Genomic DNA, 17,047 nt, shown 5'->3' with positions numbered 1-17,047 from the left:
TGGCCGCCTCCTGTGCCGTTATAACTCTATGACTATGACTCTATGTATTTGTTTGCCTCTAACTTAGAGACTTCTATTGAACTCTTTCAGTTGTTGCTGCAATTTTTGGGTGGCTCTATCATATTTAGCCTGGGCACAAATGTGTTTGGCCTTCTGGGTAAAAGTCTCTGGTCACTGTAGAGACCCATTGACAGGTCAAGCAGTGCGAGCATGCTGAGAGGTTGCCTATTGTGTTTTGTTGTGCAAATCTCCTTGTGAAAGAAGAATTGTGTGTGAACGATGAGTTGTTAGAACTTAGGAACTCGCTAAGGCAGCTGGTGTTAGGTGCAAGTCTGTTTCTGGCGGTGTCCTTGAGCACGTAGAATTATTTTTAAACCCAAGTAGGCCTGTTACCTGAAGAACTGTTGTAAAGCCGTCACTTTACTACTGATAACGTGTTGGGTTTTTAGCGGTGCACCAATGCAATATCTGTCCTAGAACTGCAATTTTAGACCGCTGATCGAAGCGTAAATTGATTTGTCAGAATAGGTCACCTATAAGGAGTTAGCACCACTTCAGCTTTACATTAGCGCTGTCAGTTAATTGCAGTTAACGTCTGCGATTAACGCGTTAATTCTTCTGGAGATTAATTTTTTAACATGCGTTAATTGCAGAATAAACTTGAAACTCGTACTGATACAACTGGCAAAACTGCTCTTTTTCCAGCTAAAGAAATGTTAGAATGCTCCAATTTAGTGAGTTCCCACTTGCGCTCAATCGTTTTATGGGAACGGCTCCGCAGCTCTGTTTACTCCAGATGTTCGCAGGACCACATTGTCGCTTATTCTGACCAAGGGACATGACTCCATATGTTGAAATTCTTTGATCAAAGTGTTGTTATAACTATATATCATAGGAGTAGGCCATTCAGCCTCTCGAGTCTTTCTGCCATTCAGTTAGATCATGGCTGCTCTGTATTTCAAACTCCATTTACTGGCCTTTGTTCCGTATCTCTTAATACCCTTACATAACATATCTATTGATCTCAGTCTTGAAAATTTCATTTGGCCAGCATCCACAGCCCTTTGGGAAGAGAGTCCCAAATATTCGCTACCTTTTGTGGGAAAAATGCTTCCTGGTTTCACTGAAACAGCCTAGCTCAAATGTTAAGGTTATTTCCTCTTGTTCTGGAAAACCTTACCAGAGACATTGGCCCGTATTTTCCGATCGGAGGCTTCCCGTGTGCGGAGGCCTCCGATCTGGAAAAAATCTACGGACTTACCTGAGGGCTCCCGAGGTCCGGACACTTCCGCTCCTGGGCCTCTCCGACTCGAAATGCGGTTCACAATCGTCCCTGGGATTACATGGGCCATGGGGAGCCCATCAAAGAAGGAAATCTCCCTTCATGCACGTGACAGATGGACCTGTCAAATATATGAATGGAGATCACGTCAAAAACACTGTAAAACATTAAATAAAAAATTTTTAAATCACATTTTTTAAATGAGTTGAAATTACGATAAATTTAATATTTTAAACAAAGATTTAATCTTTTGAAAAAAAATAATTAAAGTTTTTTACGGGGCTAAAAATAAACTTACCGTTTTCAAGTATTTTTAAATGATAAATGAGTACCAGGCGTAAGATTTCTAAAGGTTTTCTGCAGGCGGAGGTTCTCCAGAAAGCGGAACTCCCCTCGCAGAGGCCTTTCTCCAGGGCAGGTGTGCGATCTGTCGAGAGGATTCTTGACCGATGGGAAATGCTGGTTTTCAGCACGTGCGCTTGGCATGCCTGCAACCGGCATTTCCGATGTCCCTACGGGTGTGTACACACCCATAGGGATCGGAATATACGGCCCAATAGTTTCTCTCTATCTACCTATCAAATTTCATTATAATTTTATATACCTCGATTAGATCACTGCTCAACCTTCTAAACACAAGGGAATAAAAGGACAGTTTATGCAGCCTGTCCTCATAATTTAACCCTTTAAGCCCAGTATTATTGTGGTGAATCTGCGTTGTACCTCTTCCAAGGCCAATATATCTTTTCTATAAGGTTGAGTGCCCAAAACTGAATGCAGCACTCCGGATGCAGTGGCACAATCGTTGGGAAGAGAGAGAGACTGTAGGGAGGTGGTGGTTGCCGATGACCCAGCGCAACTTGCCTTTGGAGCTTTTTGTCAGAATAGATTATTATGCTTTATGATCCCCAACTGAGCAGAGCTGTGGGACTATTGGCAACAACATTCTTAACCAGCAAGTATTTTCATTTCAATTCACCGTTCCATTCCCACTCAGACCTCACCGTCCGCGGCCTCTTGCATTGTTCCACGGAAGCTCAGCGTAAGCTCGAGGAACAGCACCTCCTCTTCCAATTAGGCACTTTACAGCCTTCCGGACTCAATATCGAGTTCAACAATTTCAGACCATAACCTTGGCCCCTATCATTTTTATATATTTTTTATCAACACTTTTGGTTTGTGCCTTTTCCTTTTTCTCTCTCCCACATGGCAGCTGTCTCTCACCCTGCCAGCGCATTTCACACTTCATCTAGAGCCATCCTTTGTCTCTTTACCTGTCCTATTACCATCTCGTCTCGCCTTGAATATCTCTTAATGTCTCCTCACCTCTCCCAGACCTTCCCTTTTGTTCTTTCATCCCCTCCCCCATTTCCCAGCCCCCTTGCTCGCTTCTTAATCTGTTTCATTTCCTGCTTTTTTTTCTCAGTCCTGACGAAGGGTCTGCGACCTGAAACGCTGACTCTGTTTCCTTCTCCATGAATGTTGCCTGGCCTGCTGAGTTTTTCCAGCGTTTTCTGTTGAGTATTTTTATTGGTTCAGTGCTTGTATATGTGTGATGGACATCAGTAAACCATTAATCACAGAATTGTGTTGACCTATGAACTGAAAGGCCAGTTGTTCTGCCTATTATTTTGTTGTGTTTTTTTTATTTAATATAGATCTGACTTTTTAGGCTGTGTTGCATTTCTTTTGTAAAGTCTACAATTTTCCTTTTTTGATTTGCACTTTTGGACGGTGGCATAGTGGTTAGCACTGTTGCCTCACAGCGCCAGGGACCCGGGTTCAAATCCAGCCTCGGGTGACTGTCTGTGTGGCGTTTGCACATTCTCCCCGTGCTTGCGTGAGTTTCCTCCAGGTGCTCCGGTTTCCTCCCACAGTCCAAAGATGTGCGGGTTAGGTTGATTGGCTATGATAAAAAAAATTGGCCCTTAGTGTTAGCGGGGATTAGATACGTGGGGTTACGTGGATAGGGCTTGGGTGGGATGGCTGTCGGTGTAGGGACCGGGTGCTAGGGTTTGGATGATCAGCCATGATCTCGTTGAATGGCGGAGCAGGCTCGAAGGGCCGAATGGCCTACTCCTGCTCCTATCTTCTATGTTTCTATGGATCCTTGACTCAATGATGTTCTCTTCACAATAAACAGTTCAGTTCATGAGTTTTTCAACGTAATTCTGTGTAAATAAATACAAAACTAAAGAGCGACGACAATATGAATCTAGATATAGGAAAACAGGGATCTTATGTTGGTTTTTTTTGGATAATGGCATCAATAATAAAACAAACTTGAATGAGATGGATGCAGTAATTGTATCAATTAAATATGCGATTAAAACCAAGATTACCTGAGAGAAAACATTTTATTGGGAGACCGCCTTCTTTTACATTTTTAATTTTGACAAAAATCTGAAGGAATTTCGCCACATTGCAGAGGTTAAAAATGTTACTTCACAGATGTGCGTGCAGTTATGTATACTTGCACAGAGCTCTGCTTTGCCTGAACACAGAGTGGCGTGAGAATAGCATGGAGTAAGTTTTCACCTTCACCATCGAGGCGGTCATCTTGCAGAGTGGTTGCCACCCATTGTAGAACCAGCCCAATTTTCATTCCATTGATTTTTCAATGAAATGAAAACCGCCAGATTATGCCATGGGTGGGTGACCTGCTGCGCCAGATTACCACCCAGGCAGTGAAGATGAAAATTTACCCCTGTATACCTTGCTGCTGCCCAGTCACTCTTTTCAAGAGGTACCCTCTTCAAGATAAAGCCCTGCTGTAAAGCTGCCACGCAATTGGTTCCCATTAGACTGCATGTGTGATCTGATCTCAGCTGGACTTTTGGAAGGCGGCATCAGTTTGCAATAGGGCACAGGTTCCCTTTCCGCCTCCTTGATAATTAAATGATGCATGAAGGAAAACCTAAAAACCGCAGTGAAAAACAAATTTGGACAGGGCGCTGCACTGTTTCAACTGGAACATACTCGGGGAAACCCTTTTACAGAGGTAAATACATTTTTCAGCTTCCTGTTTCTTTATGTATTTGTTTGGTATTTTTGTGTTGTATATTAAACAATGGCGGAGGTTACAGCAACATCCATTAATAAAGTGAACAGGCGGCTAATCTGATTCCAATCTTTACAACGGGTCCGAAGCATGGTCCTGGGAACTACGGGCCTGTTAGCGTAACATCTGTAGTGGGAAAATACTGGTGCATTTCAGAAAGGAAGTAATTGAAATATCAGCGAGAAGAAAGGCAATAAATCCAATCTAACATGGGTTTATGAAAGGCAGGTCAAGTCTAGCAGATTTATTGGAATTCTTTGATCTAACAGAGTTGATGGATATTACATATTTTGACCTTTTAGAACGCATTTGATGAGGTCCCAGCAGGAGACTTCTAGCTAAACTAAAAGCTCATGGATTCTGAGGTAAAATTGTAAATGGGATCATTAATTGGCTAGGCAGTAGGAAACAAGCTAGTTGCAATGGTAATAGCTGTAGCTGTGACCAGTGCAGCCCTCTGGGCTCAACCCTGAGATCCATGCTATTTGTAATATTTACTAATGATTTCGGCTAAGGTATTAAGAATATCTGTTCTTGCAGATGGCGCAAAGTTGTGTGAGAAGGGATGATATAAAGAATGCACTGACTCTTGGTAATCGGGGACACAAATGGGATTTAGTATCGAGAACTGGATAGCTCTGCAAAAAAAGCCATACGATTATACAATGAAGATGATCGCATTGAATAAAATGGCCAATCAGTATGCCCCGATATATTTTCTACTAAAAGTGTTGAAATATCTCAATGTATGTTGTACCAATTGTCAAAGGAAGTAGAATTTCACAATTTATATTTAGATCCAGAAACAATAAATGCAAACAGTTAATACTGACATTGTAAAGCATTGGTGAAACTGCACTTGGTAACTACAGTGATCAAAAAAAGTACTGCCAAGACCTGAAGGCAGTGGAACGAGTTTAATAGTTCAATTACGGTGCAAACCTACTGGCAACGTAACTTGAGCCAGGTTTGCATAGTGAATATTGCAATGTTATTACCTCCTGACTACAACCCGAGGGACTAGTCTCAAGATATTGAAGACACGCACTAGGAGCCCTACTTTTAGTATAGGCACCACTACAAACAGAAGCAAAGAAACAAAAGAAAACACAGAACTGGATGAAGCCCGCCTGCTCCCTCTTAAACAGCTAGTGAAGAAGCTTTGTTAACACTCCACCTGTACAGAGCTTGCTAAGCAACTAGAGAAGATGTTGGAATAAATTGGAAAAATCTTTAAATGTTTTCAGTTAAATGTTAAAATGGTGTCGGCCGTAGCTCAATGGTAGCTCTCTCATCTCTGAGTCAGAAGGTTGTGGTTTCAAGCCCCACTCCAGGGACTTGAGCACAAAATCTAGGCTGACACTCCCAGTGCAGTACTGAGGGGGTGCTGCACTGACGGAGGTGCCGTCGTTTGGATGAGCTGTAAAACCAAAACCCCCGTCTGTCCCCTCAGGTGGGCATACAAGATCCCGTGGCTCTATTTTGAAGGAGAAGGCACGTTCTCTCACTGTCCTGCCCAACATTTATCCCTCACCAACATCTAAAACAGATGATTTAGTGATTTATTTCATTGCTGTTTGTGGGACCATGCTGTGTGCAAATTGGCTACTGCATATCCTGCATTACAACAGTGACTACACTTCAAAAGTACTTCATTGGCCGTAATGCACTTTGGGACGTCCTGAGGACATGAAGGCGCTATATAAATGCAAGCTCTTTTTCTTAAAATATTTTCTAAGCCAAGTGACAAGTTTTTTTTTAAAGTTCGTTTTGCTCCATATCTTCCTCACTTTTCAAAACTTTATAGAGCTTAGTGAGATTTTTTTTTTAAATCATCTACCTGTATCTGAAGGGTGGGGGGGGGGGGGGGGGGGGGAGGTGGGAAAGTGGAATGGCTTCAGTCACTCAGTCTGCCAGCTACCATGGATATTTGCTGCCCCATCTGCCCTTTGCTGCAATTAAATCTGACATTTCTGTAAATGGGTGGTTTTACCAGCAGGGGGCTAAATTCAAATGCAAATGCACAGAAACTCTCCTTCAAATGTTTCTGTGCATAAATAAAAGGGCAGAAAGGATGATCCTGTATGTGAGCTATGGGGAATGCTACAGGGAGTTAAATCGCTTCTCCTTGAGGAAAAATAAATAGGTGGAAACGTGATTTTAAATATTTAGTCAGGAAGGGAATTGGTGCGATAGATATGGAGAATTTATTTGTCCTTTAGAGTTGTTCACCTTGGAATAAACTTGCAGCTGACAATGAACATGGAAGCATTGGGCCAGGTGCTATGCAGCCCCTTGCCTGTATCTTTAATAGCTCGCTGGATTTGGTGTTAGGATCTTTGCTCTTGACCATTTTCATTTATGATCTAGATATAGGTGTTGGGGGATTGATCTGCAAATTTGCGGACCACACCAAGATAGAGGATGCTGCACACCGATATCGATGTGTTGGGGGAATGGCCTGTGTTTGGCAAATTATGTTTAAATGTAGTGTTATGTATGTGGGCAGGTCTAATGCTTAAATATACACCCTGCGGGGGACAGATTGAAGCCAGTGACTATTTAGTCAAGATTATCCAGACTTGACTATTCCAACACACTTCTGGCTGGCCTCCCACATTCATAGAAACATAGAAGATAGGAGCAGGAGTAGGCCATTCAGCCCTTCGAGCCTGCTCCACCATTCAATGAGATCATGGCTGATCATCCAAATTCAGTACCCTGTCCCTGCCTTCTCCCCATATCCCTTGATCCCTTTAGCCTTAAGAAATATATCCAACTCTTTTTTGAATATATTTAATGAACTGGCCTCCACTGCCCTCTGTGGTAGAGAATTCCACAGGTTCACCACTCTCTGGGTGAAGAAATTCCTCCTCATTTCAGTCCTAAATGGTCTACCCCTTATCCTTAGACTATGACCCTTGGTTCTGGACTCCCCGGCCATCATAAACATCCTTCCTGCATCTAGTCTGTCCAGGCCTGACAGAATTTTATAGGTTTCGATGAGATCCCCTCTCAATCTTCTAAACTCCAGTGAGTATAAGCCCAATCGACACAATCTCTCCTCATACGTCATTCCTGCCATCCCAGGTATCAGCCTGGTGAATCTTCGCTGCACTCCTTCCATGGCAAGAACGTCCTTCCTCAGGTAAGGCGACCAAAACTCCACCCTACGTAAACTTGAGGTCATCCAAAACTCGGCTGCCCGTGTCCTAACTCGCACCAAGTCCCGTTCACCCATCACCCCTGTGCTTGCTGACCTACATTGGCTCCCGGTTAAGCAGCACCTCGATTTCAAAATTCTCATCCTTGTTTTCAAATCCCTCCATGGCCTCGCCCTTTCCTATCTCTAATCTCCTTCAGCCCCACAACCCCCCGAGCTATCTGCGCTCCTCTAATCCTTTGCTCTTGAACATCCCTGATTATAATCACTCAACCTTTGGTGGCCGTGCCTTCTGTTGCCTGGGCCCTAAGCTCTGGAGTTCCCTGCCTAAACCTCTCCGCCTCACTACCTCTCTCTCCTCCTTTAAGACGCTCCTTAAAACCTACCTCTTTGACCAAGCTTTTGGTCACCTGCTCTAATTTATCCTTATGTGGCTTGGTGTCAACATTTTTTTGTCTTATAATACTCCTGTGCAGTGCCTTGGGACGTTTTACTATGTTAAAGGCGCTATATAAGTACAAGTTGTTGTTGTGGCGAAAGAAAGATCTGGGTATTATGGTGCATTACTCTCTCAAAGCTCATGACCAATGTTGTGTGGCTGCAGCTAAAGTGAATCGGGTTCTAGGTTGTATTCACAGCACAATTCACTACAAAATAAAGCATACCGTTTTGTCCTTGTACAAGACCTTGGTTAGGCATCAGTTAGAATACTGTGTCCAGTTTTGGTGGTCTCACGTGGGGGAGATTGGGGCTTTGGAAAGGGTGCAGAGGAGGGTCACAAGATTAATTCCCATTTTAAAACCTCTTCATTATCCAGATATGCTTCAGAAAAGCAAAGACTCGGGCAATTTGCTCGAGTTTTATAAAATAATGAAGGAATTAGATCGTGTTATGTGGACCAATTATTTCAACTAGATTAGAGATCACAGCTCCAAGTTATGTAAGGACAGAACTAGGTTGGATGTTAGGCAGTTCTTTTTGCTGTATTCCTTCAAGAGAGCAAAACCTGTTTCTGGCTGGGGTGGACATCACCTTGTACAAGAAGTAGGTACCCTGTAATATAAATCCGGGTCAATGTGATCTTCTGGACTAGTTTTGATTGGCTAAAGGGGTTGGAGAGGAATTTTCCACATTTATTTTCCCAAATTAACCTGGGATTTTCATGTGGGTTTTGCCTCTCCCAGGAGATTGCGCACCGTGATGCATTGGGCATCACAATTATATGGGACAGGCTAGGTGGACCAGTGGGTCTTTTCTTGTCTGGCATTTTCATTTATTCAAAGCATTCACAAAGAAAATGAATTCAGCAAGCAGCAGATGGATATAGACTTTGCACCAGGGCAAGCGGAAGAGTAATGTAATCTAAGCGGGTCCTGTACAGTGACCTAACCGAAAATTAGTTGAATTGCTGTCCTCATTCCTATCTTCATGTCAAGTTCTTAATTAACAATTATACACACGAGCAGTAGTGCTATTCAATTACACAGGCACATAGATTTTAGTTATTGGTTTCTTCTTTGCTTTTGTCCTGCTGTGCAGTCAGTTAAAGCTATGTGGCAAAAGTGATGGCATTAACATCATGTGCTAGTGTTGCATGTATCTGTATCCATTTACCATGCTGTGATTGAATAGAATTCTGATATGTCCCCTCATGACTTTTTCTTATTAATGTTCTAATTTTAGCCTGGATTTTTTTTTAAATTGTTTGCAACAAAATATGTTCCAGCTTTAACATTTTGTTTTACAGGTATTGGTATGGAAGACAAATTTTGACAGTATTCCTTATAATGAAGTTTTGAAAAGCCATAGTGTAAGAACAAATCCTGATCCTCCTCCTCATATCACTGACATTCACCCAAGAATTCCTCATCTACATACTTCCAGACCTCAGACAATACAGGTAATTGTATTATATGCCTATCTGCATAGAAGCTAATTCAAATGAATAAAACTGAATGAAGCTCATTAATGTAGAATGTAGTCTACTGAAACACTTAAGTGCATAATAAAAGCTTACTATGCATATTACAATGCTCCGTTTACTCAATAGTAATATGTTTGTGTTGTGCATATAAGAACATAAGAATTAGGAGCAGGAATAGTCCATTCGGTCCCTCGAGCCAGCTCCGCCATTCAATAAGATCATAGCTGATCTTCGATCTGATCTCCACTTTCCCCACGTATGCGAAATGAGTAGAGGATAACGGATACTCTCAGGAATTTAAGGCACTAATTAGTCAGGGGGTTCTGATGATTACAAATGTTATTTGAGACTTTATGTTGAACTAATTACCTTAAATTCTCTCTCTTTCGCACATACATAGGATTGGTTTGTTTTGCTTGGCATTTGAAAATAAACTTGTCGTGACTTAAGATATTTAAATGATGATGTAGACCTTGAGGGATATATTGGATCACCTGGCAGAAAAATAGTAGTTCCTCTAGTTCTGTTTGTTTAATTGTGCAGAAATGGATAGCATCTGTATGGAGTGAGCACGTTTAATCAATTGGCCTACCTGTCATCAGTTCCCTTGTTCTATACAGGCAAAGTCCATTCTTCTTATTCAGACTAATGAGCGCCTATTGTAAAGCTCTACAGGCTTTGATTTCTCCTTTGCCTCCATCCACTAGTGGTGTCAGGATGGTACTTGTGGTAGCCTTTAATGGAGGTAGGAAGGAAGGCATGGGCTGCAATTTGTATTACTTCACAGCACTGAGCTGCTGGTGTCTGAACAAGGCATGAACTTTACAAAGGATCATACTCAGTACTGTGAAATGTATTTTTTTAAAACTCTATATACAGGAAACTTTTGATTTACCGGCACCTAAATAACCGGAAATCTCGGTTAACCGGCAAAATTCAGGAGTAGGTTTTACTTCATATTGTATTTGCCTTCTTCCATCTGTTGCTGTGCAAAGGTGTGGCTGCAGCTGTTGCTAAGCTACAGAGACGCTTGGAACTTGTGGCCATTGTTCTACAGCTGTTGCTAAGCAACAGGGTTTGTTGCTTTATACGGAGCTGTCAGCTCTCCCTATCTTTTACTATAGCGTTCGGTTATCTGGAATTTTTGATGAACCGGCACCACGTCGGTCCCGTCCGTGCCGGATAAAAAAAAGTTTGCTGTATAGTGTCCTGAGAGGCTGCTCAAATCCACTGGTCCTACTGAGTTGACTTAACACTATGATAGAGGCCTGTCAGTTATTAAAATTAATCTCAGCTAATTGCAATACTGAACTGTCCACAGAATCATCAAATGAATTTTTTGGTTCCAAATGTTGGTGCACTACACATCAGCAATAGGTAGACATAATACCATGTTGTGGAACAGGTTGTAACAGGAGTGTGATTTCAAGTCGTTAAGCAAATGTGATGCTCTATAGTTTCTAGAAAAATGAGCTGTACCTTCTCTTGTGGTGGAGAATAATAGATAAGTGAAGAGGGACAGAATGAACAGCAAGAGATAGAAAATTCCAAAGACGTGACACTGGTGCTCTTGTGAAAAGAGGTCTCTTACTGTTGGCACAAAGGAGGAACATGTCTAAATGATCAGTGCCAAAATATTTAGTTGTAGCTTGAGATCACTGAAAAATTCTGAGGTAATCCCATAATCTCTGAAAGAGGTCCATAAATAACAAGTATGCTTCATTAATTCTACTGAAAGCTGGAGTTCCCATGAAAGGTTCCCCAAGTAATAATGAAGAGCTAAGCATTCATTAGTAGGTTCTGCACACTTGATATTGGTGAACTTTCCAGCATATGTGGAGGAATCCAGACATTTCAAGTCTCCTGTGTGTTTGATAATCCTATTTTCCAGAAAGATTACATTGTGACACATTCACAAAACACAGAATTTTTTATATGACCCATGTATAAATTTAGTATTTTACTCCTGTTCTGCTGTAGATGCAGACAGAGCAACAATCCAAATCTCTAACCATTCCTTGATGGAGACAGTCTGACCCAGGCTCATTTCAAAAATCATCACCAAACCTACCTTCGGAGCTACTTTTTAAAAATGCATTAAATAGGAGGCTGTATTTGCTCTCCTTAATAGGCTTCTGTGTGCTCATCCTGACTATCATGTTCCACAATAATGCCTTTCTGTAACTGAAAATGCTGGAAACACTCAGCGGGTTAGGCAGTATCTGTGGAGAGAACAGACAAGTTAATGTTTCAGGTGTGGAACCTTAATCAGAACTGGAATATATTACAGACGAACAGCATTTAAAAAGGAACTGAACAAGGGGAAAACAGATGGTTAAATGGCAGAAGTGATATTAGCATGTGTCACTAGGAGACAGTGTCTGTGAATAGCTTAGAGGTGGACGGGGGGGGATCGGTAGGTAGAAAGGGAAGCATGAAAACCTGGTAAAGTAAGCAAGCTCCAAGAGCCTGGTAGAAGAAAATAGCAGGCTGATCCCATGGGTGCAGATCACCTCACCTGTATGGTGTTCCAACAAAGGCCTTTTTGTAATATGGCTTCAAGCATGGGAGGTTTCCATGGCATGTCAACCCAAAGAAACTGAACTATTCTGAACAGATAAGATTAATACTCCCATTACATCACATGAACTGGCTCTTGCTACTCTGCTGAGATTGTCTGCTTTCTTGAAACTCCAGGGAGAGTCTCGAGCTTAAGATGCAATTTGAGTTACTGAGCTAATAAGAATTCTTGATTCTGACTCATAAATGCAATGAACTTTTTTTTAAAAGCTACTACTTCGGGGTCACTGCTTAAATTTCAAGTAGCCGACTGCAAATGCATAAATAGAACAAGTTGTGTATCTGTACAATTTGAGAGGTAATTGGATGTTTCACAGTCTACTTAACATTATATCATTGATTATTGGTTCTTAACTGAGCTTATATTGGATCATATATTTATTCATATCAGTTAAATTTGGAGTGAGGCTGTTTGCATTCATAGGAAAGTATAAGTTCTGAAAAAACTGCGGTCTATCTAGTCGGTCCCATAGACACATACCCCTCGTGCCTACTTAATTAATTATCCCTGGACAATTTGTTCTACACATTCACTACCTTCTGCATAAAGTAATTAAATCTAAACTATCGAAGCACCTGTCCTCTTTAGAGGCTTGAGTCCCTAGTTCTAGAGTTTATGGCAAAAGCAAGCATATTATCAAACTTCAGTTTTATTTATTCAGATTATTATCTGTTCCGTTAAGATTTTGACTGTTTCTGGAGAAGCTTATATAACCGGGTTGATTTTGCCCATTTTTGACCCTTTTTGACTATACAGATTAATCCCAGGACACATGTAGCTGACATGCAGTCATCCGATCCCCCAGTGATGGACATTGGAATACCCTTTTTCTCTAAATCCCAGGTGAGCTTGTGATTCCACATAATGTGAACTGTTTAATATCTTAAAGGGGAAAAAAATCAGATTTAACTGTTACTTGATCGCTTTTTGTTAACCAAAGGTATTAAGGGATATTGGCCAAAGGCAGGTATATGGAGTTAGATCACAGATCAACCGTGATCTCATTGAATGGCGGAGGGGCTGAATGGCCTACTCCTGTTCCTATATTCCTATACTTCCTGTGAAAATTAGGCATTGTCATCTGTAGGTTCACATTTTTAGTAATACGTTCCATGATGTGATTCCTTTTTTTTTCTTTTCAGCCAGTTATCTCCCCCTTCTCCTGTAAAGGCATTGAATCCTTCCTCTGGAATGGATACAGTTACTGGGTATCTTCCAGTACCTCACCCAAGTGACATTACTCATTTGCGAGCCTGGATATCGATCAGGTATCAACATGTGGGGGACATCACAGCTAGCCTGATTTTTTGTCCACGTTTGCATTTCTGACAGGGATCACTGGATAGTGATCAGGAGCGAGAATACTGACTCATTTTTGCTTCACTAGCCCGAGGGTGCTGGTGTCAATTGTAGCATGCCCTGCTGCATCCCTGGCTGAGTTCGGCTAACCTGGCACAGATAGGTGATTGTACCCAATCCTGGTCTGTGTGGCTCAGCTCCATAGTGGATAAACGTGAGCCATTGGGGAGTCCAACAACAACAACTTGCATTTATACAGCACCTTTAACGTAGCAAAATGTCCCAAGGTGCTTCACAGGAGCGTTATCGGACAAAATTTGACACCGAGCTACATGAGATATTTAGGACAGGCCTTGGTCAAGGAGGTAGGTTTTAAGGAGCTTCTTAAAAGAGGAGAGAGAGGTAGAATCCATGTGATTCTGATTCAGTACTACACTCCAACAGCAATTCTGAGAAAAAACAAATCCTTTCAAATATTAGTGTGGGGCAGAGGTGATGACATGAGAGCTTGACAACAGAGGTGAAAACTTCCAACTGTTCAGAAAGTTGAGTTTAACCATTATAGTTATTGCATTTTCCCCATTTAAAATGGCGGCTGTGCTTTGTGAAAATAGAACTTTTGTATACATGAAATTTCAGCTTTGTCTGGAAAGTAACTAAAATTGAGACTTAGGAGCACTTTTTTTATCTGATGATTATCATAAAAAATTTGTTTGTATCGCATCAGTGGGGAAAGAAAAGTCACATCCATAACTTTTAACACTGCCTTGAGTGTCAAAAGATTGCTCACGTCATTGCATGTGTCGCACTGGCAAGTCTGCAGAGTGCTACGTATGCATTAGATTTTCCAGTACTTTCAACACGAGACAACTGAAACGTCCTGGCCAGCTTCTAACAAAGCTGCAGATTCAGACTTCTTGTATATTTATAGCAAATGCTGTCCAAACCACCAAACATAAATGGTGTTACTTGCACATTGGAGTAAAACTTCCATAAATGGCCAAATGTGCAAATTTAACCTGATTTTACAAAAGGACATTGCCAGTGGATGCAGCAGAGGTGTAAAGTGATGCCTTTGGCCCTAGATCTGTCTCAGAAGCAGCTCTTTATATAAGTCATGATGGACTGTGTTGGGTTGTTTTGACCTGAACAGAATCCAGTTATGTGGGGGTTGGGGTGTAAACTGGGTACAAGGAAAAACCGTGGCACAAAGATGAAGATTTTGTCATTATTTACATTTTTGGCAGCTCTATCAAACACTTTCTCAAGATCAAATGGGATGACTTTTATTTGAAGGCAGAAAGTGTCTTTTCACCAACTAATTCTTTCCATTTGTTGAACTATTTTATACTTGAGGATTTTTTTGGGCATTAAACACCTTACTTCAGAAACTGAATACTTTTCCAGGCTTTAATTGATAGATTAAATGGTAGGTAGGGTCTTGAAGATTTATTGCTTTCTATGGGGCAAGGCTCACCAAACTCCTGTTCGTCCAAGACTGTATATTGTAATTTTGCCCTTATGCTGTAGGCGGTGCTGTTAGGCTGCAAACTCAATCTAACCATTAAGTAACCACTCTGTGGTTCCCAGTACAGCACTTGGATGAGACTGAAGTAAAGTTGTGTTTTGAAGTTTCCGTTGCTTCTTGCTTGACTTAATTTTATAAAGTTCTGCTAATATCTTCATGCCCCGCAGCTGTTCTGTACTCTATATAATACTGCACAAGTGTACAAAATAAACGACAACAGCAGGGGCCTGTAACTTGATGTGCTCGCTACATGTTCTGTAAACCTATTCACAACTTTAGGCCATTGAGCAGAGTAATGAAAAAGCCGAGCCAAACAATTGAGGCATATGATATCCGACAAGTGTAAACATTATTGCTAGAAAAATGAAAAAAAAATTCCGCTATCAAACATTTGCTGCTACTGCTCTGACCATGTCTACATAACAAGGAAATTTTAAAATATATATTCAAAGAAAAATACTCAAAGTAATGCAAATAAATAGCTCGGCCTACATTAGTTACAGGTTTTCCAATATGCACTGCGCCATGTATCACAGGTGCTGTTATATCTACCACCAACCATCTCATAAATCATGAATCAATATTTTTTGGCATTTATCCAATACTTAAATGCTTGTGTTAACTCACAGGTTTAATAAAGTGGACAAAGGAACTGTGGCACATTGGTTGTTTTACTTCTAGGAACTAGGTTCAAATCGAAACTGATGGAATAAAAATTTTCTCGGGAAATAAAAAATGGATGTGAATCCACAGGACAAAACTGCCCATAATTCAGCTTCTGGTCAAAGCAGTCACGAAGGGAACATCCGTGCCCCCCTGCCAAAATCCAGTGTCGGGAGGACCAAACTATATTCAGATTCAGGCGTGGTTTGAATGTAGCCGGTGAGAAGCAGGCGCTCTGCTGCGGCTCATCACTTGTGGGAGGGCTGGAAATTGGCAAGCTCCTACACCAAGTCGGCCAGCAGTTTGGGCGGGGGGGGGAGACAATCCTGGAGAAGGGCAAGCGGGAGCTGGCAGTGGGCCACAGTATTTTTTGTGGAGCCAGACGAATTCTCTTGGTCCCACAAAAAATAAGTTTGGAGCCCTTGAAGCTGCAAAATTGACTTTTCATCCTCTTAAAACTCAAATGACCATATTTTCAAATGTGGGCCATCCAAGTCACGAATTGTTCATTTCACCGCATACAGGAAACTTTTTTTTATCCGGCACAGACGGGACCGACGTGGTGCCGGTTCATCAAAAATTCCAGTTAACCGAACGCTATAGTAAAAGATAGGGAGAGCTGACAGCTCCGTATAAAGCAACAAACCCTGTTGCTTAGCAACAACTGTAGAACAATGGCCACAAGTTCCAAGCGTCTGTAGCTTAGCAACAGCTGCAGCCACACCCTTGCACAGCAACAGACGGAGGAAGGCAAATACAGATATGAAGTAAAACCTACTCCTGAATTTTGCCGGTTAACCGGGATTTCCGGTTATTTAGGTGCCGGTAAATCAAAAGTTTCCTGTACAACATAATGTACTGCACTGTAAAGCATAGAACACTTTTCAGGTCGTTGTGAACTTTACTCACCGATGCTGCAAATCAGCCAAAAGATCTCAGTGAACTTTCTGTGTGTGAATATGGTGTTCTCTATTTAAATTGAGAGTTTTAAAGTGGACTTGTACTAGCAGTGGCCTAATATTGATTACACAAAGCATGCTTTTACTCTGCCAACATTTTGCTTGCCAGTATGTCTGAATATTAGCATGCTAAAAGTTCATTATTTAACTGCACTGAAACCTTTAGCACTGGCAGTCATCAATCCCAGGCACATTTGCTCAGGGGCTTGATGCACTGATCCAGGTAATTTGAGATAAGCATGGCCACCCCCTCTTTCTCTTCCCCCCCCCCCCCCCCCCCAACCCACTATAGAATCTGCATGACCAGGGGATCTCTGTCATTGTCAGCGGACCTTTTGACATGCCAGTTCTGATCTATAGTGCATTGAAGAATACGGCCCTGCAGAAAAGAGGATGGAGAATTGATGAGGAGTAGTCCAATAGCAAGGCACCAGGGAGCGATAATGGTATGTGTGCTATTACAATAAACTGCCATAATTCTGGCTCGCATGGCTGAAGCCTTCCTTTCATATAGGGCTGCACAATTGGGTGGCAAGTGAACCCAAACCACTTGACCACATTAAAAGACAGCTTACCATATGAGCAAG

At 41.7% G+C, this 17,047-nt stretch overlaps 1 protein-coding gene across 11 annotated transcripts in view; it reads left to right on the top strand.

Annotated features, from left to right (window-relative positions):
- poc1b (POC1 centriolar protein B) overlaps positions 1–17,047 on the top strand; it is a 101,018-nt gene that overhangs the window by 52,678 nt on the left and 31,293 nt on the right. For 9 of the 11 annotated variants that reach the window (XR_015081449.1, XM_086009481.1, XM_086009480.1 and 6 more), the window contains 2 exons: positions 9,254–9,406; positions 12,768–12,854. Coding sequence is in view for 10 of the 11 variants with exons in the window: in XM_086009481.1 (XP_085865607.1) it covers positions 9,254–9,406; positions 12,768–12,854 (240 nt within the window). In the remaining variant the exon portion in view is untranslated. Of the gene's footprint in view, positions 1–9,253; positions 9,407–12,767; positions 12,855–13,153; positions 13,512–16,820; positions 16,886–17,047 lie in introns of those variants that run through there. The other 2 variants (XM_086009486.1, XM_086009484.1) reach the window with 2 other exon arrangements.

This window comes from Somniosus microcephalus, chromosome 16, assembly GCF_052327205.1.
Source record: "Somniosus microcephalus isolate GS21.2 chromosome 16, FLI_Smic_1.0, whole genome shotgun sequence".
NCBI lineage: Eukaryota > Metazoa > Chordata > Chondrichthyes > Squaliformes > Somniosidae > Somniosus > Somniosus microcephalus.
The sequence above is the reverse complement of the archived record's forward strand: the minus strand, read 5'-3'. Positions and strand labels throughout refer to the sequence as shown.